This window comes from Petromyzon marinus, chromosome 57, assembly GCF_048934315.1.
Source record: "Petromyzon marinus isolate PM22_M1 ecotype Great Lakes invasive population chromosome 57, UKy_Petmar_22M1.pri1.0, whole genome shotgun sequence".
In the NCBI taxonomy this organism is placed as follows: domain Eukaryota; kingdom Metazoa; phylum Chordata; class Hyperoartia; order Petromyzontiformes; family Petromyzontidae; genus Petromyzon; species Petromyzon marinus.
In genome coordinates this window covers 4,668,597-4,694,548 of record NC_133723.1, presented here as the reverse complement: position 1 = coordinate 4,694,548, position 25,952 = coordinate 4,668,597, and the positions used below count along the sequence as shown (strand labels likewise).

Below are 25,952 nucleotides of genomic sequence, written 5' to 3'. Positions count from 1 at the left end.
GTGTGAGTCTACGGCTCTCTGTGTGAGTCTATGGCTCTCTGTGTGAGTCTATGGCTCTCTGTGTGATGCTATTGGTCTCTGTGTAAGTCTACGGCTCTCTGTGTGAGTCTGCGGGTCTCTGTGTGAGTCTACATGTCTCTGTGTGAGTCTGTGGCTCTATGTGTGAGTCTATTGGTCTCTCTGTGAGTCTACGGGTCTCTGTGTGAGTCTACGTGTCTCTGTGTGAGTCTACGGGTCTCTGTGTGAGTCTACGGATCTCTGTGCGAGTCTACGGCTCTCTGTGTGAGTCTACGGGTCTCTGTGTGAGTCTACGAGTCTGTGTGTGTGTCTACGGGTCTCTGTGTCAGTCTATTGGTCTCTTTGTGAGTCTATGGTTCTCTGTGTGAGTCTATGGGTCTCTGTGTGAGTCTATGGGTCTCTGTGTGAGTCTATGGTTCTCTGTGAGTCTACTGGTCTCTGTGTGAGTCTACGGGTCTCTGTGTGAGTCTACGGGTCTCTGTGTGAGTCTACGGGTCTCTGTGTGAGTCTACGGCTCTCTGTGTGAGTCTACGGCTCTCTGTGTGAGTCTACGGGTCTCTGTGTGAGTCTACGGCTCTCTGTGTGAGTCTGCGGGTCTCTGTGTGAGTCTGCGGGTCTCTGTGTGAGTCTACGTGTCTCTGTGTGAGTCTACGGCTCTCTGTGTGAGTCTTTGGCTCTCTATGTGAGTCTACGGCTCTGTGTGAGTCTACGGGTCTCTGTGTGAGTCTATGGTTCTCTGTGAGTCTACTGGTCTCTGTGTGAGTCTACGGGTCTCTGTGTGAGTCTACGGCTCTCTGTGTGAGTCTATGGCTCTCTGTGTGAGTCTATGGCTCTCTGTGTGATGCTATTGGTCTCTGTGTAAGTCTACGGCTCTCTGTGTGAGTCTGCGGGTCTCTGTGTGAGTCTACATGTCTCTGTGTGAGTCTGTGGCTCTATGTGTGAGTCTATTGGTCTCTCTGTGAGTCTACGGGTCTCTGTGTGAGTCTACGTGTCTCTGTGTGAGTCTACGGGTCTCTGTGTGAGTCTACGGATCTCTGTGCGAGTCTACGGCTCTCTGTGTGAGTCTACGGGTCTCTGTGTGAGTCTACGAGTCTGTGTGTGTGTCTACGGGTCTCTGTGTCAGTCTATTGGTCTCTTTGTGAGTCTATGGTTCTCTGTGTGAGTCTATGGGTCTCTGTGTGAGTCTATGGTTCTCTGTGAGTCTACTGGTCTCTGTGTGAGTCTACGGGTCTCTGTGTGAGTCTACGGGTCTCTGTGTGAGTCTACGGGTCTCTGTGTGAGTCTACGGCTCTCTGTGTGAGTCTACGGCTCTCTGTGTGAGTCTACGGGTCTCTGTGTGAGTCTACGGCTCTCTGTGTGAGTCTGCGGGTCTCTGTGTGAGTCTGCGGGTCTCTGTGTGAGTCTACGTGTCTCTGTGTGAGTCTACGGCTCTCTGTGTGAGTCTTTGGCTCTCTATGTGAGTCTACGGCTCTGTGTGAGTCTACGGGTCTCTGTGTGAGCCTGTGGCTCTGTGTGAGTCTATGGGTCTCTGTGTGAGTCTGTGGGTCTCTGTGTGAGTCTGTGGCTCTATGTGTGAGTCTATTGGTCTCTCTGTGAGTCTACGGGTCTCTGTGTGAGTCTACGGCTCTCTGTGTGAGTCTACGGCTCGCTGTGTGAGTCCAAGGCTCTCTGTGTGAGTCCACGGGTCTCTGTGTGAGCCTGTGGCTCTCTGTGTGAGTCTGTGGGTCTCAGCGTGAGTCTGTGGCTCTATGTGTGAGTCTATTGGTCTCTCTGTGAGTCTACGGCTCTCTGTGTGAGTCTACGGCTCTCTGTGTGAGTCTACGCCTCTCTGTGTGAGTCTACGGGTCTCTGTGTGAGTCTATGTTTCTCTGTGTGAGTCTACGGCTCTCTGTGTGAGTCTACGGGTCTCTGTGTGAGTCTACGGCCCTCTGTGTGAGTCTACGCCTCTCTGTGTGAGTCTACGGGTCTCTGTGTGAGTCTACGAGTCTGTGTGTGTGTCTACGGGTCTCTGTGTCAGTCTATTGGTCTCTTTGTGAGTCTATGGTTCTCTGTGTGAGTCTATGGGTCTCTGTGTGAGTCAATGGGTCTCTGTGTGAGTCTATGGTTCTCTGTGAGTCTACTGGTCTCTGTGTGAGTCTACGGGTCTCTGTGTGAGTCTACGGCTCTGTGTGAGTCTACGGCTCTCTGTGTGAGTCTACGGGTCTCTGTGTGAGTCTACGGGTCTCTGTGTGAGTCTACGGCTCTCTGTGTGAGTCTACGGCTCTCTGTGTGAGTCTACGGCTCTCTGTGTGAGTCTACGGCTCTCTGTGTGAGTCTGCGGGTCTCTGTGTGAGTCTGCGGGTCTCTGTGTGAGTCTACGTGTCTCTGTGTGAGTCTACGGCTCTCTGTGTGAGTCTTTGGCTCTATATGTGAGTCTACGGCTCTGTGTGAGTCTACGGGTCTCTGTGTGAGCCTGTGGCTCTGTGTGAGTCTGTGGGTCTCTGTGTGAGTCTGTGGCTCTATGTGTGAGTCTATTGGTCTCTCTGTGAGTCTACGGGTCTCTGTGTGAGTCTACGGCTCTCTGTGTGAGTCTACGGCTCTCTGTGTGAGTCCAAGGCTCTCTGTGTGAGTCCACGGGTCTCTGTGTGAGTCTATGGTACTCTGTGTGAGTCTATGGGTCTCTGTGTGAGTCTATGGGTCTCTGTGTGAGTCCACGGCTCTCTGCGTGAGTCTACGGCTCTCTGTGTGAGTCCACGGCTCTCTGTGTGAGTCTATGGTTCTCTGTGTGAGTCTATGGTACTCTGTGTGAGTCTATGGGTCTCTGTGTGAGTCTATGGGTCTCTGTGTGAGTCTATGGCTCTCTGCGTGAGTCCACGGCTCTCTGTGTGAGTCCACGGCTCTCTGCGCGACTCTACGGCTCTCTGTGTGAGTCCACGGGTATCGCCGCCACCTACCGCGCTCGCACTGTGGCCCTGTGAATCCGTAGATGCAGGCGCAGCGGTTGGGCCCCACGCAGCGGCCCCCGTTCTGACAGCCGCTCTTGCACACGGCTGGGAGGCAACGGCAAATGAAACTCGTGAAAAAAAGTTTTTTACAATTTTTTTTTGTTCCGACAAAAACAACGCTTCCATTAACAACTTCGTTCAACCCGCGGTCGAGAAAGAGCGTCAGTGGCGCCTGAGACACGCGGCGGTGCGCGCCTGGGCGAGGCGATCCCACGGTTTAGGGCTCCACGGCCGTTTTTGACCTACGCACAAAAAATACGTGATTAAATACGCCGCCCATACAAACGTCGTAATCGCTTGAAAGGAGGCAACGAATCGATGGCTCGATGCCGATTTTGAGACAGGCGTCCATTGTCGCCGCATCGGAGTACGCGCGCGAAATTCGTAATCGATTGGACCGCAGGAAGCAGACTAACGTTTGATCGCAAGATTTGACCACGAACAAACGCAAGTGAAATCTTGATGTGAAGCTTTCGTGACTGCAGGAATCCACACTCTTTGGTTCTTTCGGTAAAGTCACGTGGGTAGAAACACACACAGCAGATCACGCCGTTCCGATCGCAACAACAAGAGAATCTCGATTTAAAGCTTTCGTGACTGCAATGATTCATCTTCTTTGGTTCTTTCGGTAAAGTCACCACGTAGAATGAGAATTAAATAATAAATTGATAAAATAAAATAACACAATAATATTCTCACGACGTTTCGGCCACAACACAAGCGGACAGTGCTGTCCTACCAGACAGTCTCGTCCCCTTCACCTGATGAAGGCCGCTTGTGTTGCGATCGCAACGTCGTGATCCGTTATTACTTTTCCACCTACGTGACGTTACCGAGAGAACCAAAAAGTTTCAACACAAGTGGAGTTTCTACATCATTAGACCTCCTTTGCCAGTACCAAAATGTAATAATAATAATAATAGGGGTTTTTCCCCTTTTTTTTCTGGCAACAAAGCTGAAACCTTTTTACAAGGATTCATGTTACTGCATTAACCACAATACCTGCAGTCACAATGCAAACAAAAAACATACTATGATAATATTTGTGGCATTGTCCTTGAAACTGATTGGTCCACGCCAAGGGACGGCTTTCTTTTGAGCCTCGACCCAATTGGTGCTCGACCAGAGGACGCCAAAAGGCGTCACACAGCTCAAAGACAATGCCACTATCAAAGTAATGAGGGCTCGGGGTGAGCATCTACATCATTAGACCTCCTTTGCCAGTACCAAAATGTAATAATAATAATAACAGGGTTTTTCACCTTTTTTTCTGGCAACAAAACTGAAACCTTTTTACAAGGATTCATGTTACTGTATTAACCCCAATACCTGCAGTCAAAATACAAACAAAAAACATACTATGATATAATGTACGCCTTTTGGCGTCATCTGGTCGAGCACCAATTGGGTCGAGGCTGAAAAGAAAGCCGTCCCTTGGTGTGGACCAATCAGTTTCAAGTTCAATGCATATATTATCATAGTGTGTTTTTGTTTGCATTTTGGCTGCAGGTATTGTGGTTAATGCAGACATGAATCCTTGTTAAAAAAGAGGTTTCAGTTTTGTTGCCAGGAAAAAGGGAAAAAGCCCTATTATTTCAAGTGAAGTTAATTAAAACCGTTAAAAAACCACAGATAAAGGTAAAGGTCACCCCAACCGCGGGCCTTTCACGCTGCGTCGGGGCAAGTGCTGTTCGCGAGCGCCTGTTATAGGCGGGTCGGCGAACCACGACCGGGCCGCCTTTGTCTCCCCCGGTGGCGACGTTTACACATCGCACCGGGTGCTCGGTGTTGAGGCTGAGTCGACCTAGGGGAGGCCCAGGATCGGGTCGGATCAGATAATTGTCACCGTTTGTTGGCGACCGTGAGCGGGAATCGAACTTGGGGACAACAACAACAACAACAACCTCCACTCGCCACTAAGTGGCGGTGACGTCGCCAATGCGCTTGTGCCAGGCTAGGTTGCACTTTGAGGCCACGTGAGGTGTCGAACGCCCGCTGGCAGGAGGACACGAGACAGACCCAGCGGTGCCATGGGTCGACTTAGATGAGTGGCCGATGCACCACCTGTGCCCTCTACTATGCCAGCTTGCGGTGTTTTAGCCACCCGGCGCTCCGCTCGTTGTTGTGAGCGTCGCTCCTCCGCCCTCTGTTGTTGTTGGAGGGCGACTACCTCCAACTGCCCAGTAGCGTCCTTCACGAGCCTCCTCCACAGAGGCCGATCTTAACACCGCTGGTACCAGTCATCGGCAAGTCCACTCAGCTCCACATCCTCCTGTACCACATCACTCCATCTCTTCTCTAGCCCGTGCCGCGCCCGTTTAGCCCCCTCAATGCAGCCAAACAAAAACTGTTTCGGCATGCGGTGGCTGGGCATGCGGGCTACATGACCCAGCCAACGCAGCCTTGCCCGCCGGAGGAGCTCACCGATGGGACCGTGGTGAGCGGGGGCGTCAGTGCGCCTCAGGGACGAGGGGTCAGCCCTGCACGGGCACACTCCTGCGCAAGGCGCCGGTGTGAACCGACGTCGCGTGGGCGAGAGGCTGCTGCCGTGGGATCGCGGCGGCGGCAGAGCGGACGAGTGAGCGAGTGGGCAAAGTGGGCGGGGGTGGACGTGGGGGGGGGTGAGGGGTGGACGTGGGTGGACGTGGGTGGAGGGTGGACGTGGGGGGGGGAGGGTGGACGTGGGTGGACGTGGGGGGGGGTGAGGGGTGGACGTGGGTGGACGTGGGCGGAGGGTGGACGTGGGGGGGGTGAGGGGTGGACGTGGGTGGAGGGTGGACGTGGGGGGGGGGAGGGTGGACGTGGGGGGGTGGACGTGGAGGGGGGGTGAGGGGTGGACGTGGGTGGACGTGGGGGGGGGAGGGTGGACGTGGACGTGGATGGACGTGGGCGAGGGTGGACGTGGGGGGGGAGGGTGGACGTGGGGGGGGGTGGACGTGGAGGGGGGGTGAGGGGTGGACGTGGGTGGACGTGGGGGGGGGGAGGGTGGACGTGGGCGAGGGTGGACGTGGGTGGACTCACGCTGTCCGCAGTGTGAGCCCGTGTATCCGTTCTGGCAAAGGCAGTGATCCTCCACGCAGGTGCCGCCATTCATACAGCGGATGTTGCACTGCTGCACTGCTCGGGCAGAGAAGGGGAGACAGAGACACAGAGACACAGACAGAGAGACAGAGAGAGAGACACAGAGACACAGACAGAGAGACACGGAGAGACACAGACAGAGAGACAGAGAGAGAGACACAGAGACACAGACAGAGAGACACAGAGAGACACAGTCAGACAGAGAGAGACACAGAGACACAGAGAGACAGTCAGACACAGACACACAGAGACACAGACACAGAGACACAGAGAGACAGTCAGACAGAGAGACACAGAGAGACAGACAGAGACAGAGAGACACAGAGAGACAGATAGAGACAGAGAGCGAGACAGAGAGACAGAGAGAGAGAGAGAGAGACAGAGTCAGACAGAGACAGAATGAGAGACAGAAAGAGACAGAGAGACAGAGAGTCAGACAGAGACAGAGATTCAGACAGAGACAGAGAGGCAGAGAGATACAGAGAGGCAGAGACAGAGAGAGAGACAGAGACACAGAGAGTCAGAGAGACAGAGAAAGGCAGAGAGAGACACACACACCGACACATACATCATCATCGTGCTGTCCAGGATTTGACATTACAGCAATGGATTGTTGTATCCATCTGCACGGAGCGTTGACTATCACCCCCCCCCCCCCCCACATCATGGGGCCTCCTTGCTGCTCACTCCGAGCTCTCAATGTCCTGCCAGTGGCATTGTCCTGGTGCTGTTCGACTTTTGGCGTCGTCCTCTGGATCTAACGCTGTTTGTGAGACAATGCCATCATAATATACTATCAGAGGATGTTTCATTTTTTCATTATAACACGCTTTTTATTAACTCACTCTGTCTGTTGTATCCTCAGATCTTGTAACTCAATTTTAGCCCACTTCCCAATGCGGTATCGACTGCTAACTTGGTATACTTATGTCGTACCGATGACAATACTATATTGTATCGTAAAAAATGAAGAATAAATATTTTTAAACGTTATTTTTTACGTGTTATGTTTCGGCTTGGGTCTAATTGTCCCACGCTCAACTCACGTTGGCTGTAAGTAACCACGATGCCCTTACATCGTGGCGAGCTTCGAGGCCACTTCCTGGAGTCGTGGAGTTCTGCCATTACTAGTAGCGTACGTCTCAATAAAGCGTGTTTTAAAAAAAAGTTTTAAAAAAATATATATAACTTATTTGTTTGCATGTTCACCGCAATGTGTGTGCGGGGTCAATGCCGTGACACGGTTCCTTACAAAAGGTTTACAGTTTGGTGTCTGAACGTCTTAACGCAACCCCCGTTTGATTACCATCAAGGGTAAAATCTTGATTTGAAGCTTTCATGACTGCAGGGATCCATACTCTTTGGTTCCTTCGGTAAAGTCACGTGGGTAGAAAATAAATAGATCGCGACACAAGCAATCGTCATCAGGTGAAACAAACACAAGCGGGAGAACTGCGAGCTGTGTTTGTTTCACCTGAAGACGGTTGCTTGTGTCGCGATGAAACAAACACAGCGGTAGAACTGCTAGCTGTGTTTGTTTCACCTGATGACGGTTGCCTGTGTCGCGATGAAACAAACACAGCAGGAGAACTGCTAGCTGTGTTTGTTTCACCTGATGACGGTTGTTTGTGTCACGATGAAACAAACACAGCAGGAGAACTGCTAGCTGTGTTTGTTTCACCTGATGACGGTTGCTTGTGTCGCGATGAAACAAACACAAGCAGGATGACTACCGCTGTGTTTGCTTCACCTGAAGACGGTTGCCTGTGTCGCGATGAAACAAACACGGCGGGAGAACCGCCACTGTGTTTGTTTTACCTGAAGACGGTTGCTTGTGTCGCGATGAAACAAACACAAGCGGTAGAACTGCCGCTGTGTTTGTTTCATCTGAAGACGGTTGCTTGTGTCGCGATGAAACAAACACAGCAGGAGAACTGCTAGCTGGTTTGTTTCACCTGATGACGGTTGCTTGTGTCGCGATGAAACAAACACAGCGGGAGAACTGCTAGCTGTGTTTGTTTCACCTGAAGACGGTTGCTTGTGTCGCGATGAAACAAACACAGCGGGAGAACTGCTAGCTGTGTTTGTTTCACCTGATGACGGTTGCTTGTGTCGCGATGAAACAAACACAGCGGTAGAACTGCTAGCTGTGTTTGTTTCACCTGATGACGGTTGCTTGTGTCGCGATAAAACAAACACAGCGGGAGAACTGCTAGCTGGTTTGTTTCACCTGATGATGGTTGCCTGTGTCGCGATGAAACAAACACAGCGGTAGAACCGCCGCTGTGTTTGTTTCACCTGATGACGGTTGCCTGTGTCGCGATGAAACACAAGTGGGAGAACTGCTAGCTGTGTTTGTTTCACCTGATGAGAGTTGCTTGTGTCGCGATGAAACAAACACAAGCGGGAGAACTGCCGCTGTGTTTGTTTCACCTGAAGACGGTTGCTTGTGTCGCGATGAAACAAACACAGCGGGAGAACTGGCGCTGTTTTTGTTTCACCTGAAGACGGTTGCTTGTGTCGCGATGAAACAAACACAAGCGGGAGAACTGCTAGCTGTGTTTGTTTCACCTGATGACGGTTGCCTGTGTTGCGATGAAACAAACACAAGCGGGAGAACTGCTAGCTGTGTTTGTTTCACCTGAAGACGGTTGCTTGTGTCGCGATGAAACAAACACAGTGGGAGAACTGCTAGCTGGTTTGTTTTACCTGATGATGGTTGCTTGTGTCGCGATGAAACAAACACAGCGGGAGAACCGCCGCTGTGTTTGTTTCACCTGATGATGGTTGCTTGTGTCGCGATGAAACAAACACAGCAGGAGAACTGCTAGCTGGTTTGTTTCACCTGATGACGGTTGCTTGTGTCGCGATCGAAACGTCGTGACTTTACAGAAAGAATCAATAAGTATCAAGGGTAAAACTTATTATCACAACCCTCACGCCCCCCCCCTCCCCCCACGAGCCTCTCAAATTGATTCCTCGCAAATTCCAAGCTCATCACGCTGTAGCGGAGTCACGCGGCTCGTACGGAGGCACCCCCGGTAATGATAACGACGGCAGAAGCAGCAGAAGCAGCAGCAGCGGCGGCGGCGGCGGCGATGCGTTGGGACGAAATTCTCCCTCCTTTTATTTTCCACTTATTTTTTCCACGTGGCAGGAAGGGCATTGGGCACCCAGAGAGACCACACACACAGGCGCACGTGCACACGCACGCACGCGCACACATAGCCATGCACACACATACTAACACACTCTCATTCACTTGCACACTCATTCACACAGACACACTCACACAAACACACACTCACATTAACACACTCGCACACACTCACACACTCACACACACTCACACACACTCACACACTCACTCACACATTCACTCACACACTTACTCACACAATCACACACACTCACTCACACACTCTCGCACACACTCACGCAAACACACTCACACACACTCGCTCACGCACACTCACACAGACTCGAACTCACACACACTCACACAAACAAACACAGTCACTCACTCACACAAATACACTCACACAAACTCACTCACACAGACTCACACACACACTAACTCACACAACAACAACAACAACCGCCATTTGCCACTAAGTGGCGGTGACGTCACCACGACGCTTGTGCCAGGCCATGTGCACCCCGAGGCCACGTGAAGTGTCGAACGCCCGCTGGCAGGTTGTCACGGGGCAGACCCAGGTGCCACGAGTCGACTGACTGAGATGACTGGCTGATGCACCACTTGTGCCCCCTACTGTGCCAACCTGCTGTGCTTTAGCCACCCGGCGCTCCGCTCGTTGTTGTGAGCATCGCTCCTCCGCCCTCCGTTGTTGTTGGAGGGCGACTGCCTCCAACTGCCCAGAAGCGTCCTTCACGATTCTCCTTAACAGAGTTCGATCTTGACACCGGTGGTACCAGTCATCGGCAAGTCCACTCAGCTCCACGTCCTCCTGTACCACATCACTCCATCTCTTCTTTAGCCTGTGCCACGCCTGTTTCGCCGCCTCGATCCGGTCCAACAAAAGCTGTTTCGGTATGCGGTGGCTGGGCACGCGGGCTACATGACCCAGCCAACGCAGCCTTGCCTGCCGGAGGAGCTCACCGATGGGACCTTGCCCAGATCTTTCAAAGATTTGTTAGCTCCTCACACAATCCAGCCTGGTTAAACCCAGGATGGATCGTAGGCAGGCTAGCCTAAATGTTTCTAACCAGCGAAGATGTTCCATTAGGGGGGTCCACGTTTCGCATGCGTAGAGAAGGGAGGGAATGACCGTGGCCGAGAAGACCTGAAGCTTAGTGCGGAGCGACAGACCAGGTAGCTTCCACACAGCGTTATGCAACCGATGAAAAGATATTGCCGCACGACTGATTCGGAGTGAGATCTCTGCTGTTAAACTGGAGCCGGTCATAAGCACACTGCCCAGGTATGGGCCAATTCCGATTGGCCTCTCCCCTCATGGCGTCTGTGCCCACCACAGGGGCTAAACGGGGGCTCTGGACGGGTGCGAGGGGCTGGTAACCCCTCCACCTTCAAACAATTACCACGAAACCACGACTTAAATATATAGCTTAACTCACACACACACACACACTAACTCACACTCACTCTCACAAAAGCACTCACTCACAGAGACTCACACACACACACTCACCAACACACCGCACCAGCCAGCTACTCATTTAAGGCTGAGTCGACCAAGCAGAGGCCCGGGGCCCGGTTGGTTTGAGATATTCGCCGAGTGGGAAATTGGCACTCGGGGTCACCGGGGCAACAGAGTGATGGGAGGGGGCTTTTGGGGGGATCACGACGTCCGACGTTTCGCACCGCGTTGCTGTAAACTCTCTTGAGGAGCATCGCGCTGCAAAAACTCCGGGGGGGGGGGGGGGGGCGGGTGGGGGTCGCAGATTTCCAGCATAATCCAGGCGGAAAGATGCCGCTGCCGCTGATGATGATAATTCACTTCGTATAATTAACTTTGTTTGTTAAACCGCGTAAATATACACGCGTCATTAACCCCGCCCCGCCCCTCCCCCCCGCCCCCCCCCCCCCCCCGGGATTAGGACTGCAACCGGACGAGGACTTTGCCGACGAAGCCGCCGCCCTCCGTCGTCATCACAGTCACCGGCGAAACGTCGCGGCTACTCGCATTGTAAACGCCGCGGTGGGTTGTAACTCGTCCGTGATTTGAGGGTTTTTGTTTGGGGGTTAGATCTCTTAAATTATACATGTGTCGTGAAACCCACCACCACCACCACCCGACACAGCCAACTAGTAAGGGTTGTCACGCAAACAGGACATAGTGTATAGTGTAGTGTATAGTGTAGTGTATAGTAGTGTAGTGTATAGTAGTGTATAGTGTAGTGTATAGTAGTGTAGTGTATAGTGTAGTGTATAGTGTAGTGTATAGTAGTGTAGTGTATAGTGTAGTGTATAGTGGAGTGTATAGTGTAGTGTATAGTGTAGTGTATAGTAGTGTAGTGTATAGTGTAGTGTATAGTGTAGTGTATAGTAGTGTAGTGTATAGTGTAGTGTATAGTGTAGTGTATAGTGGAGTGTATAGTAGTGTCGTGTATAGTAGTGTAGTGTATAGTAGTGTAGTGTATAGTAGTGTATAGTCGTGGAGTGTATAGTGGAGTGTATAGTACTGTAGTGTATAGTAGTGTAGTGCATAGTGTAGTGTGTAGTAGTGCAGTGTATAGTGGAGTGCATAGTATTGTAGTGTATAGTGGAGTGCATAGTAGTGTAGTGTATAGTAGTGTAGTGTATAGTGTAGTGTATAGTGTAGTGTATAGTGCAGTGTATAGCAGTGTAGTGTATAGTGTAGTGTATAGCAGTGTAGTGTATAGCGTACTATACCAGTACAGCACACCGCTTGTGTGTTGGAGCGCCAAGCCACAACATTTACAATCTGAGTTCGTGTAATTAGTCATCACAACCAGCTTCATCAGGCGAAAGACAGATTCGTGGAAGTCCACCGGTTCCGCCCCTTATATAAGAGGCGTGGATGTGGTGGCCACACTTCTGTGATCTTGTGTAAAGTGGGGGGGGGTGGGGGAACTACACTAGTGTACACGACACGATACACTACTATACACTACACCATGCACTACTGTACACTATACTAGTAACTAATTACTTCCGCGATCTAACCCAAAAATCTTTATTTTCGTGGGTTTAGCTCTTCAACACTAACCGGTTAGTGCCGAAGTAGTCACTAATTGGCCGCGTTTTTGTTCACGTGACAAAGCCCTTAACTAGTTGGCTGTATGTCGGGTGGTGGTGGGTTTCACGACACATTGTACATCGACGTGATCTAACCAACACAAACCTCGAATTGACGATAATATTGGTCGTGAGAAACCTCCCCACTGCGACTGCACTACTCTGTGTGAATCCAACAATTCACTTTGGGTCAACCTTTTTGGCTACGCGGGGACAACCAGGCAACAATGTTGATGCAACCTTTGCTGAACCTCGGGTCAACCTGCAGGATACCTTCAGTCGACAAAGGACTGCCGACCTCGGAGTGGATGGGGTGGCTGTGTGGTCCATTGGAGACAACCAGGCAACAATGTTGATGCAACCTTTGCTGAACCTCGGGTCAACCTGAAGGAAACCTTCAGTCGACAAAGGACTGCCGACCTCGGAGTGGATGGGGTGGCTGTGTGGTCCACTGAGGACAACCAGGCAACAATGTTGATGCAACTTTTGGTGAAGCCCGGGTCAACCAAAGCAACTACGGTGGTGGTGGTGGTGGGGGGGGGGGGGGGGCGTTGGGGGTCAATTGAGGACGACCTTCGGTCGATCGGCTGTGTCTATCCTGGGTGCGTCAAAGCGCAACTGTCAGCAACAACCACGAGAAAAGTAACATCGTCTCGCAGGAACCCTCAAACTAAACGAAACTATGAATTTCAAAATATTGTACCAGGTAAGGGCCGACTTCTGAGCTGCTATGTAACTTTTTTTTTGCAGGAGCGGCCTGGGGCCATCAGAAATGATGGCTCAACGAAGTGGGCTTATCATCATCATCGTCGTCATCATCACCGCGTGGAAATTTTGTAGCAGCAGCCAAATGCTCTGAATGCGTGACGTTGATTGTAAATGTGGAGGGGAAAAACCGGAGGACCTGGATACTAAAATCCACGCGACCACGGGGAGACGGAAACTACAAATATACAGCAGCAGCGGCGGCAGGCGTCGTAAGGGTCGGGATCGAACCCGCGACTTCCTGTGTACCAGGCGAGGTAGTTAACATCTCCATAGCCACCGTGATGACGGTGATGAGAGAGAGAGAGAGACACCGCAAACTCCAAATATACAGCAGCGGCAGCAGGCGTCTTCAGGGTCGGGATCGAACCCCGCGACTTCCTGCGTACCAGGCGAGGTAGTTAACATCTCCATAGCCACCGTGATGACGGTGATGAGAGAAAGAGAGAGACACACCTGCAAACTCCAAATATACAGCAGCGGCAGCAGGCGTCTTCAGGGTCGGGATCGAACCCCGCGACTTCCTGCGTACCAGGCGAGGTAGTTAACATCTCATCAGGCTCGGGATCGAACCCACGACCTCCGCGCGCAACTCTCACCGGACTTTGTGCCACACGATGGAGAGATCTGCCCGCTGCTGCAGGTGCACATGTTCGGGCGGGAGCAGAAGCCATCTCCACAGGAATGCCGACAGATCGCTGTACGGGGAGGTGGGCGGAAGGGGGCACAGGGGTCGAATGAGTTCACGAACGAGCTTGCGAGTGAATTTGCGAACGAATTCACGCGCCCGTTGTAACTTCCCGGGGCAACGCTCCGTCGGCTCCGTTTGCCGGCCTCGCGTGCACGCGGCAGGAAGCTTCGCCCGCACTCGCTCGTTCGTGAACTCGTTCGTGAACTCGTTCGATCACACGTAAACTCACCCACGCACTCGCTCGACCACTCACTCGCCCACTCACCCACCCACTCGCTCTCTCACCACACTGCAGGACAGCTCACTTGTCTCTCTCTCTCTCTCTCTGCCTCGTCCATCGCGCTGCTCCGCTCTGGGATTCTCTCTCCCGTCACCATCATCACCATGATCTTCATCATCACCATCATCATCATCACCATTATCATCACCATCATTACCATCACCATCACCACCATCATCACCATCATCATCATCACCATCATCATCATCACCATTATCATCACTATTATCAGCATCATTACCATCATCACTATCATCATCATCATTATCATCATCACCATTATCATCATCATCATCACCATCATCACCATTATCATCACCATCATTACCATCATCATCACCACCATCATCATCACCATCATCACCATTATCATCATCATCACCATCATTACCATCATCATCACCACCATCATCATCACCATCATCACCACCATTATCATCACCATTATCATCACCATCATTACCATCATCAACACCACCATCATCATCATCACCATTGTCATCACCATCATTACCATAATCATCACCACCACCATCATCACTATCATCATCACTATCATCACCATTATCATCGCCATCAACACATTTATATTTTAAGAAAAGCCACTGGGGAGACAAAAGCGGCCGGGCGTGGTTCTGACCCACCCCTACCCCCTCGTGTGCCACTGCGCCGGCCTTCGCAGGTGCTGCTGCTCGCTAACAACAACAACAGCGCCTGCCCCCAGCAGTCTGTGCAGGGCTACACACACCGTGGGCGTGGTGGGCGTGGTGGTGGTGGGCGTGGTGGGCGTGGTGGTGGGCGTGGTGGTGGGCGTGGTGGTGGGCGTGGTGGTGGGCGTGGTGGTGGGAGGGGCGTGGTCTTTGTGTCCTTTGTTCTTTGTGCACGTGGGAGCGCGTGTCACGTGAGCGCCGCGTGATCTCTGTACAAGGAGACGCCCAGGTGGCTGTCGTTGGCCTGCCCTCTGATCTCACGGGGCTAGGGGGAGGGGGTAGGGGTGTGTGTGTGTGTGTGACGTCACAGACGGAGCGAGGTGGGTGGGGGTGTGACGTCACAGACGGAGCGAGGTGGGTGGAGGTGTGACGTCACAGACGGAGCGAGGTGGGTGGGGGTGTATCTACGTGACTTTACCGAAAGACCCAAAGAATATAAAACTATTTGAGGTTGGGTTTGATCTCTTTGTGAGATCCACGCTCAGTGAGGGAGGCAGCCTTCTCCACTCCCTTTCCCCCACGACCGCCGCCAACGCTGTCCGCCGAGCTGCCGCGGGGTGCTAGGAGATGTTAACTACCTCGCCTGGTGCACAGGAGGTCGTGGGTTCGATGCCGACCCTGATGTGTGCTGTATATTTAGAGTTTGCGTGTCTCTCTCATCATCATCATCATAACGGTGGCTAGGAGATGTTAACTACCTCGCCTGGTGTACAGGAGGTCGCGGGTTCGATGCCGACCCTGATGCGTGCTGTATATTTGGAGTTTGCGGTGTCTCTCTCTCTCTCTCCCAGTGGTCGCGTGGATTTCTCTCCGGGCCCTCCGGTTTTCCGACTCCACATTTAGAACCGACATCACCACGCGTTTAGAGTATTTGACTGCTATCAATTTCCACGTGATTACGATAAGCCCACTGCGTTGAGAGGTCATTTAGAAACGTGCGTTTAGAGCATTTGGCTGCTATGATTGCCCCCGCGATGATGAGCCACTACACGCGTAGCCATCACGCGTGACGGCCACGTCTCTTCTGAAAAATAATAACAGCCGCCTGGCCCAGCGGGGCCTTACCCGGTCAAGTAAAACAAAAACCAAAAAATCAGAAGAATAGTCTGAAACAATAATCAGTGGGGTAAAGTGTGGGTGCTGCCACCTCTTTCCCACAAAGACATCTTTGCCCGCCGCGCGTAAGAGTGGGCCAAAAAAATAAACCTCCGCTTCGAGTCGCTTCCAAATCGCCCTCGAGTGAAGTTTTTTTCCGTGAGGAGTGGCCGCGCTGAGCCAAGCCGTGGGCAAGGGTCCTGCGCCCCTACCCTTTGCGCGTTTGCACACGTACATCGCATCACTTCCTCTCCTTCTTTGGTTCTTTCGGTGAGGTCACCACGTAGAATGAGAATGAAATGATAAAATAAAACAATGAAATTCTCACGACGTTTCTTTCGGCCACAACACAAGCGGCCTTCTTCAGGTGAAGGAACAAAACAAAACTAATTCCTTCACCTGAAGAAGGCCGCTTGTGTTGTGGCCCAAACGTCGCGGGAATTTAATTGTTTATTATTTCATTCTCATTCTTACGTGGTGACTTTACCGAAAGAACCAAAGAAGATGAATCCTTGCAGTCACGAAAGCTTTAAATCGAAACACTTCCTCTCCGCTCAACCCTACCCGTAGGCCACACGGAGCTGCTCTGGTTTCCGAACCGAGCATCTCCAGACCAGTTTGGGCTGGGCTGGGGTTGGGGGTGGGGGTGACACGTGCGTGCCTACAAATGTGCCAAACGGATTTCTTTTCATCATCATCATCATCTTCTTCTTCTAAATGTTCAAAGTTGATCTTGATTCCAGCAGTTCTGCTGCAGTGTCCTTCTGCCTGACGACGTATTGCCTGCGTTGCGATCGAAACGTCGCGATTTATCGTCAGCTCATTTCTACCCACGTGACTTTACCCAAAGAACCGAAGAGTATGCTCAAAGTTGACTTCAAAGGTAAGGGCTCTTAATCACGATCGCAAAGCCAAGCTGCCGCCCCCCCCCCTCCTCCTCCGCCCCCCCTCCCCCCCATCAGTGCAGGAAACGGCGCCCGAGGAATAATCCCTGTCATCCCCCGCAGAATAAACTTCGCGCGGAGCGAGATGGTAATTCTCAACCGCTCGGGCGGTCCCCATCCACGATTTAAACCACGTTTTAAAAACAAAAAAACGGCGCTTTTGTATTTTGCCAGGTAAGGGGGACCCCCCCCCCCTGAGCTGACGTGCCGCTTTTACTCAGAAGCGACCCAGCCACACAACGAGAGCTCGACAAAGCGGGCTCAACGTCGTCATCGTCGTCATCGTCGTCAACGTCGTCAACGTCGTCGTCATCGTATTCGTCGTCAACGTCGTCATCGTCGTCATCGTCGTCAACGTCGTCATCGTCGTCATCAACGTCGTCAACGTCGTCATCAACGTCGTCAACGTCGTCATCGTCGTCATCGTCGTCATCGTCGTCATTGTCGTCAACGTCGTCAACGTCGTCATTGTCGTCAACGTCGTCAACGTCATCAACGTCGTCGTCATCGTCGTCAACGTCGTCATCGTCGTCATCGTCGTCAACGTCGTCATCGTCGTCATCGTCGTCAACGTCGTCATCGTCGTCAACGTCGTCATCATCGTCATCAACGTCGTCAACGTCGTCGTCATCGTCATCATCGTCGTCAACGTCGTCATCGTCGTCAACGTCGTCATCGTCGTCAACGTCGTCGTCAACGTCGTCATCGTCGTCAACGTCGTCATGGTCGTCGCGTGGAAATACAAATCGTCCAAATGCTCTCAACGCGGTGACGTTGATTGTAAATGTGGAGGGAAAAACCGGAGGATCCGGAGGAAAATCCACGCGACCACGGGGTCGGGATCGAACCCACGACCTCCTGTGTACCAGGCGAGGTAGTTAACATCTCCTAGCCACCTTGATGATGATGAGAGAGAGACACCGCAAACTCCAAATATGCAGCAGGCAATCGTCAGGGTTGAGATTCGAACCCACCACCTCCTGTGTACCAAGCGAGGTAGTTAACATCTCCTAGCCACCCGTGATGACGATGAGAGAGGGAGACGCAGAATCCAAATACGTAGCAGCAGGCGTCGTCAGGGTCGGGATCGAACGCACGACCTCCTGTGTACCAGGCGAGGTAGTTAACATCTCATAGCCACCGTGGTGCAAACGTCTCTCTGTCTCGCGGGTGGATACGACGATGGGTGGGGAGGGAGGGGGGGTGGTGGTGAGTGGTGGGCCGCGTGGACCCGCAGAACTTACGCACGATGCACTGGTTCCCTCCCGCGAGAGTCTTCCAGCCTGGGCAGCAGTAGGAGTTGAACCGAGACCCGCACACGTTGGGGCTGCGGGCGACAACGAAAGCGTTTTTTCTGATTAATGGCGACGCGCGACGCGTGTGTGTTTGTGTTTGTGTGTGTGTTTGTGTGTCTGTGTGTGTCTTTGTGTGTGTGTGTGTTTGTGTATGTGTTTGTGTGTGTGTGTGTTTGTGTGTGTTTGTGTGTGTGTGTTTGTGTGTGTGTGTTTGTGTGTCTGTGTGTGTGTTTGTGTGTTTGTGTTTGTGTGTGTTTGTGTGTGTGTGTTTGTGTGTCTGTGTGTGTGTTTGTGTGTTTGTGTTTGTGTGTGTTTGTGTGTTTGTGTGTGTTTGTGTGTGTTTGTGTGTTTGTGTGTGTGTGTGTGTGTTTGTGTGTGTGTGTGTGTTTGTGTGTGTGTGTGTTTGTGTGTGTTTGTTGTTGTTGTTTGTTGTTTTGTGTGTGTGTGTTTGTGTGTTTGTGTGTGTTTGTGTTTGTTTGTTTGTTGTTGTTTGTTGTTTTGTGTTTGTGTTTGTGTGTTAGTACGTTGAACTTCTTTGGCACCGTACGTAGCCGACGTCGCTAATGGGAGGTGCAGGGCAGCGATGACGCAACACCAGCCAACCCACCCACCCACCCACCGACCCACTGACCCACCGACCGACCCACCCACTGACTGGCCGACCGACCCACCCACCGACCCACCCACCCACCCACCGACCCACCCACTCACTGACCGACCGACCTTTCGTTTGTCGAGCGATTCCGGCGACGCGCGACGGCGACGGCTCCAACGCGGGTCCCGAACTCCGACGATCCGTCACGGCGAAGGAGCGCCCCACAATCCCCACCGCGTGTCACGTGGCAACCCCTCACCCCCACCGCGTGCCACGTGGCAACCCCTCACCCCCACCGCGTGCCACGTGGCAACCCCTCACTCCCACCGCGTGCCACGTGGCAACCCCTCACTCCCACCGCGTGCCACGTGGCAACCCCTCACTCCCACCGCGTGCCACGTGGCAACCCCTCACTCCCACCGCGTGCCACGTGGCAACCCCTCACTCCCACCGCGTGGCAACCCCTCACCCCCACCGCGTGTCACGTGGCAACCCCTCACCCCCACCGCGTGTCACGTGGCAACCCCTCACCCCCACCGCGTGTCACGTGGCAACCCCTCACTCCCACCGCGTGCCACGTGGCAACCCCTCACTCCCACCGCGTGCCAACCCCTCACTCCCACCGCGTGCCAACCCCTCACTCCCGCCGCGTGCCACGTGGCGGGCGGCTACGGCCGGCGGCCCTACGAAGACGGCCGCCCGGAGCAACGCGGCGCTCTGGGAAGCGCCTTGCCGCAGGGACTCAGCAGAGACACCGCCACAGCAGACATCCACCACCCGCCTCTCGCGTGCGCGCGGGGAGCGGCGGCGCAGCGGTCAGCGCGCCGCGCCGCTCGGCGCCGGCGACCCGAGTTCGACTCCCGCTCATGACGGGTCGCGGCGAACGAATCTATCTTTGGGCCATCGAACGAGGACGGCGGCCACCGGCGGAGAGGCGCGGCGCTTTCGGGCGCGCTTGCGCGGCCGTCTGGAACGCTCTTCCGATGTTAGGAAGCCGCTGAGAGCTATGACGCACCCTTAAATAATCATCATCACGATTGTCAAGCTCGTTTTTGTCGAGATGCTTTTATGTGCCGAGTTTGTTATCCACCCCACCGCACCTCCGATTAGCACGGTTAGTAACGTAGCACTACACCTATCACTATCACTACGCCTACCCCTATCACTACCCCTATCACTATCACTACCCCTATCACTATCACTACGCCTACCCCTATCACTACCCCTACCCCTATCACTACCCCTATCACTACCCCTATCACTATCACTACCCCTATCACTATCACTTCCCCTACCCCTATCACTACCCCAACCCCTATCACTACCCCTATCACTATCACTACGCCTACCCCTATCACTACCCCTATCACTACGCCTACCCATTTCACTACCCCTATCACTACCCCTATCACTACCCCTATCACTTCCCCTACCCCTATCACTAGCCAAACCCCTATCATTACCCCTATCACTACCCCTATCACTACGCCTACCCCTTTCACTACCCCTACCCCTATCACTACCCCTACCCCTATCACTACCCCAACCCCTATCACTACCCCTATCACTTCCCCTACCCCTATCACTAGCCCAACCCCTATCACTACCCCTACCCCTTTCACCACCCATAACCCTATCACTACCCCAACCCCTATCACTACCCCAACCCCTATCACTACCCCAACCCCTATCACTACCCATACCCTTTTCATTACACATACCCCTATCACTACCCCTACCCCTATCACTTCCCCTATCACTTCCCCTATCCCTATCACTACCCCAACCCCTGTCACTACCCAAACCCCTATCACTACCCCTATCACTACCCCTATCACTACCCCTATCACTATCACTTCCCCTATCACTACCCCTATCACTTCCCCTATCACTATCACTACCCCAACCCCTATCACTACCCCAACCCCTATCACTACCCCAACCCCTATCACTACCCCAACCCCTATCACTACCCCAACCCCTACCACTACCCCTACCCCTATCACTACCCTTACCGCTATCACTACCCCAACCCCTATCACTACCCCAACCCCTACCACTACCCCTACCCCTATCACTACCCCTACCGCTATCACTACCCCTACCGCTATCACTACCCCTACCTGCTGTAACTACCCCTACCGCTATCACTACCCCTATCACGATGGCTACCCCCACCCTTATCGCCACCAGCACCGCGCATTCACGTGCCAAGGTCATTCGAGTTCGAGGCTATTCAAGGTCACTTTGTTTTCACCACGTGCAACGTCGAGAGACCCAGGTAGAGTTACAAGAGTGGGTGAATGAGCAACTGGGTGAATGGGCGAGTAAGTGAATGAGTGAGCGAATGAGTGAGTGGCTGGGTAAACGATTGAGTGAGATGAGTTGAGTGAACTCAAGATCCAGGTGCGTTTTATTTAGCCAGGGTGATAATTCTAGAGACCAGGAAACGTCTCATTTACTTGAACGAGCGAGTGAGTGGATGAGCGAGTGGGCGAGTGAGCGAACGATTCAATGAGCGATTGTGTGAATGGGCGAGAATGTGCGTGAATGAGTGGTGGGAACTCTACGTTGCCACGGCGGGGCCGAGTCTATCCACAAGACAACCCACCGTTACCGATTTTATCGACCCTCGGAGGGAGGGATGATGACTGGATGATGATGACTGGTCGATGATGATGGATTTGACCTCGCTGCAGCACCGGGCCGTGCGCGTGATGACGGTGGAGGTACGCTATGTAAATGCATTTTAAAACATTTTCACTTATAATTGTATTTATTTATAACTGTTAATTTATATATTTTTTTATTTTGTCACATTTCTGCTAAAGGGCCGCGTTTGTCGGCGAGCGGCAATTGTGGGCGCGGCTTTTGTGCATTCCACGCCTCGAACGCCACCAGGGTCCTGCAGGGTGCGTGTGTTAGTGTGTTAGTGTGTGTGTGTTAGTGTGTGTGTGTGTTAGTGTGTGTGTGTTAGTGTGTGTGTGTTAGTGTGTGTTACTGTGTTAGTGTGTGTGTGTTAGTGTGTGTTAGTGTGTGTTAGTGTGTGTGTGTTAGTGTGTGTGTGTTAGTGTGTGTGTGTGTTAGTGTGTTTGTGTGTTAGTGTGTCTGAGTGTGTTAGTGTGTGTGTGTTAGTGTGTGTGTTAGTGTGTGTTACTGTGTTAGTGTGTTAGTGTGTGTGTTAGTGTGTGTGTTAGTGTGTGTGTGTTAGTGTGTGTTAGTGTGTTAGTGTGTGTTACTGTGTTAGTGTGTTAGTGTGTGTGTTAGTGTGTGTGTGTTAGTGTGTGTTACTGTGTTAGTGTGTTAGTGTGTGTGTGTTAGTGTGTGTGTTAGTGTGTGTGTTAGTGTGTGTTAGTGTGTTAGTGTGTGTGTAGTGTGTGTGTGTGTTAGTGTGTGTGTAGTGTGTGTGTGTTAGTGTGTGTGTGTTAGTGTGTGAGTGTGTTAGTGTGTGTGTGTTAGTGTGTGTGTCGGGAGCTGGACCAGTACCGCCTGGATCTGTATGGCATTCAGAAGGTCCGGTGGACCGGCTCTGGCTCCTGTCATCATGAGGGGTGGACAGTCCTCTACTCGGGGCAGCAGACTGCCAAACAACAGGGTGTGGCTCTTCTTTTGAACAAAAGAATGAAGTGGGCGTGGGAGCGTGGCGGTGAGGTGTGGGAAGCTGTAAGTCTCAGGCTACTTTGGGCTCGCCTTCCCATCAACCGGAGGCGAGGAATGGTGGTCGTGGTTACTTATGCCCCCACCGAAGATGAACATCCGTGGAGGGATGCAGGCAAAGCCGATGAGTCAGATGCCTTCTATGACCTCCTGTCACAGGTGCTGGCTAAAGTGGCCCCTCGGGATAGAGTCATCATGTTGGGTGACTTCAATGCCCGAGTTGGTCATGATACTGGCACCTGGTCTGGAGTGATTGGAGGGCATGGGCCAGATCAGCTCAATAACAACGGTAGGAGGCTGCTAGATTTTTGTGCAGTCCATGGGCTTGTAATTACCAACACGCTGTTCCGGCATCGGCGCATCCACACAACATCATAGATGCATGCCGGGTCCAAGCAAGAACATCTGCTGGACTACATAGTGACGGACCAGCGGATGCGAGCCCATGTCCTTGACACCATGACCTACCGTGGAGCTGATCTGCCCTCTGACCATCGACTAGTCATCTGTAAGATGCGCCTGCCATTCTTTCACTCCGGTGGTACACCCAGGACCCCAAGAATTTCATCATCGTTTGCGGCTGGGATTGGCATCGTCCCCGACTCCTCCTGATGTCGAGGGTAAATGGGCGAGGTTTAGGACTGTGACTCATGCAGCTGCAATGGCTGCTTTGAGTACGCGGTCCAGACCTCCCCAGAGACCCTGGCTGACAGAGGAGGTGTTCAGGATGGTTGAGAAAAAGCGACAGGCCCACTGTCATCGGCTACAGAATCCCACGTCAGAGAATGAGGAGGCTTACCACAGCCTTCACTCGGAGGTTCGGAGAGCCGTGAGGCGCTGCAAGGATGGGTGGTGGTCGCGGGTTGCTGAGGAGATGGAGTCTGCCTCAGTGGCCCGCGATCACAAATCTCTATTTAACTCTATCAAAAAAGTAATCTGCAGCGCCACACCTATTACCATCATTAGGGGAAAAAACGGTGACCCAATCTCCGACCCCCAGGAACAGGTTTGCACATTTTGCTGAGCATTTCTGTGAGGTCCTGGGGGAGGGAAAATCCCTCAGCCAGGAAAACATCGTGGCACAAAGTGAGGATGACCCTGCTGAGGCTGCGGTGCCTCCAATATTGGAAGAAGTCACCCCCTGTGAGTGGCTGGCTGAGGTGCCATCTGTTGAGGAAGTACTAAAGGCGATCCGGAGTCTGAGACCAGGAAAGGCAGCGGGCAGAGATGATCTCCCAAGCAAAATGCTGAGGGAGGGTGGCGTTTGTGCACAGACTGCCCTATATGACATCATAACAACAGTCTGGACCACTGGACGGGTTCCGCAGGATTGGAAGGATGCCCTGGTGGTCCCTCTTTTTAAGAAGGGGGACCGGAGAGACTGTAACAACTACAGGGGCATCTCACTCCTCAGTGTGCCGGGAAAGGTCCTGGCAAGGATTATTCAACATCGCCTTGCCAGGCACGCTGAGGAGAGGCTTGCGGAGCCCCAATGCGGTTTCAGGAAAGGGCGGTCCTGCACAGATGCCATATTTTCTGTCCGTCTGCTACAGCAGAGGTGTAGGGAATTCCAACAAGACCTACATCTCTGCTTTATTGACCTGGTCAAGGCCTATGATACCATCAGTAGGCCTGGGCTCTGGGTTGTTCACGATCATTAAGGACCTTCATGATGGTGAGCGGGCCCGGGTAAAACTACGTGGCCGGGAGTCAGAGCCATTCCCTGTTAACCTTGGGGTGCGACAGGGATGTCCTCTGGCTCCCACATTATTTAACATCTATTTTGACCACGTAGTTCGTGAAGCCTTCAATAGCTGTACCGGGGGAATCTCCATAAGGTACAGATATAATGGGAGGCTGATCGATGCCCGGGTACGGTCAAGGGATGGCTCCCTATTGCTCAACCACGTTATGTATGCTGATGATTTGGTAATAGCTGTTCAGTCAGAGGAGGAGTTGGAGACGCTGCTGCTGAGACTGGAGCGTGCCACTAAGAGGTGGGGCCTTACCATCAGCCCCACCAAAACTAAGCACCTGCCTGGGTATTTTGTACCATCAGACACTCCACCCCCACAACTCCCAATCGGTGATGGGGCAGTTGTGGAGAGAGTGGAGAGTTTCCCATACCTGGGCAGTGTGCTTATGACCGGCTCCAGTTTAACAGCAGAGGTCTCACTCCGAATCAGTCGAGCGGCAATATCTTTTCATCGGTTGCATAACGCTGTGTGGAAGCTACCTGGTCTGTCGCTCCGCACTAAGCTTCAGGTCTTCTCGGCCACGGTCATTCCCTCCCTTCTCTACGCTTGCGAAACGTGGACCCCCTAATGGAACATCTTCGCCGGTTAGAAACATTTAGGCTGGCCTGCCTACGATCCATCCTGGGTTTAACCAGACTGGATTGTGCGAGGAGCTCACAAATCCTTGAAAGATCTGGGCAAGGTCCCATTGGTGAGCTCCTCCGGCGGGCAAGGCTGCGATGGCTGGGTCATGTAGCCCGCATGCCCAGCCACCGCATGCCGAAACAGCTTTTGTTCGGCCGGATTGAGGGGGCTAAGCAGGCGCGGCACGGGCTAGAGAAGAGATGGAGTGATGTGGTACAGGAGGACGTGGAGCTGAGTGGACTTGCCGATGACTGGTACCATTGGTGTCAAGATCGGCCTCTGTGGAAGAGGCTCGTGAAGGATGCTACTGGGCAGTTGGAGGTAGTCGCCCTCCAACAACAACGGAGGGCGGAGGAGCGACGCTCAGAACAACGAGCTGAGCGCCGGGTGGCTGAAGCACACCAGGTTGGCACAGTAGGGGGCACAGGTGGTGCATCAGCCAGTCATCTCAGTCAGTCGACCCGTGGCACCTGGGTCTGCCCCGTGACCTCCTGCCAGCGGGCGTTCGACACTTCACGTGGCCTCAGGGTGCACATAGCCTGGCACAAGCGTCGTGGTGACGTCACCGCCACTTAGTGGCGAATGGCGGTTGTTGTTGTTGTTAGTGTGTGTGTTAGTGTGTGTTAGTGTGTGTCTCAGGGTGTGTGTGTGTGTGTCTCAGGGTGCTGCAGGGTGTGTGTGTGTCAGTGTGTGTGTGTTAGTGTGTGGCAAAACAACCCCCTACCTCCTCGCGGTGCCGGACGGGCAACTCTGTCGTGGACAGCGCTGTGGGGGGAGTTCCAATTTTGATTGGCTCCTCCCCTCATGGCATATGTGTCCACCACAGGGGCTAAACGGGGGCTCTGGACGGGTGCGAGGGGCTGGTAACCCCTCCACCTTCAATTAATTACCACAAAACCACGAATTAAACTGAAATATGTAACAACTAAGCTTGTGCCGGAGGCCCCGGGGGGCCAGGCGTCTATGACGTCTCCTGGCCAAACCCCAATTGGCGGAGCCAGGAGATTGAATACCTACCCTCGGGGCTACTCCAGAAACAACGAAAAGCCACTACGGGTGGCCACGTGGAATGTTCGAACGCTCACTGCAGAGGAGAGGCTGCCACTCCTCTGTCGGGAGCTGGACCGGTACCGCCTGGATCTATGCGGCATTCAGGAGGTCCGGTGGACCGGCTCTGGCTCCTGCCACCATGAGGGGTGGACAGTCCTCTACTCG

At 53.0% G+C, this 25,952-nt stretch overlaps 1 protein-coding gene across 1 annotated transcript in view; it reads right to left on the bottom strand.

The window, feature by feature from the left end:
* Positions 1 to 25,952, bottom strand: part of LOC116954924 (fibrillin-2-like) — a 516,076-nt gene that overhangs the window by 209,635 nt on the left and 280,489 nt on the right. The window contains exons 3-6 of the mRNA XM_076052694.1: positions 18,054 to 18,136; positions 13,689 to 13,787; positions 6,024 to 6,119; positions 2,952 to 3,047 (exon numbers count right to left, since the gene is read on the bottom strand). Of these exons, the coding sequence (XP_075908809.1) occupies positions 2,952 to 3,047; positions 6,024 to 6,119; positions 13,689 to 13,787; positions 18,054 to 18,136 (374 nt within the window). The remainder of the gene's footprint in view (positions 1 to 2,951; positions 3,048 to 6,023; positions 6,120 to 13,688; positions 13,788 to 18,053; positions 18,137 to 25,952) is intronic.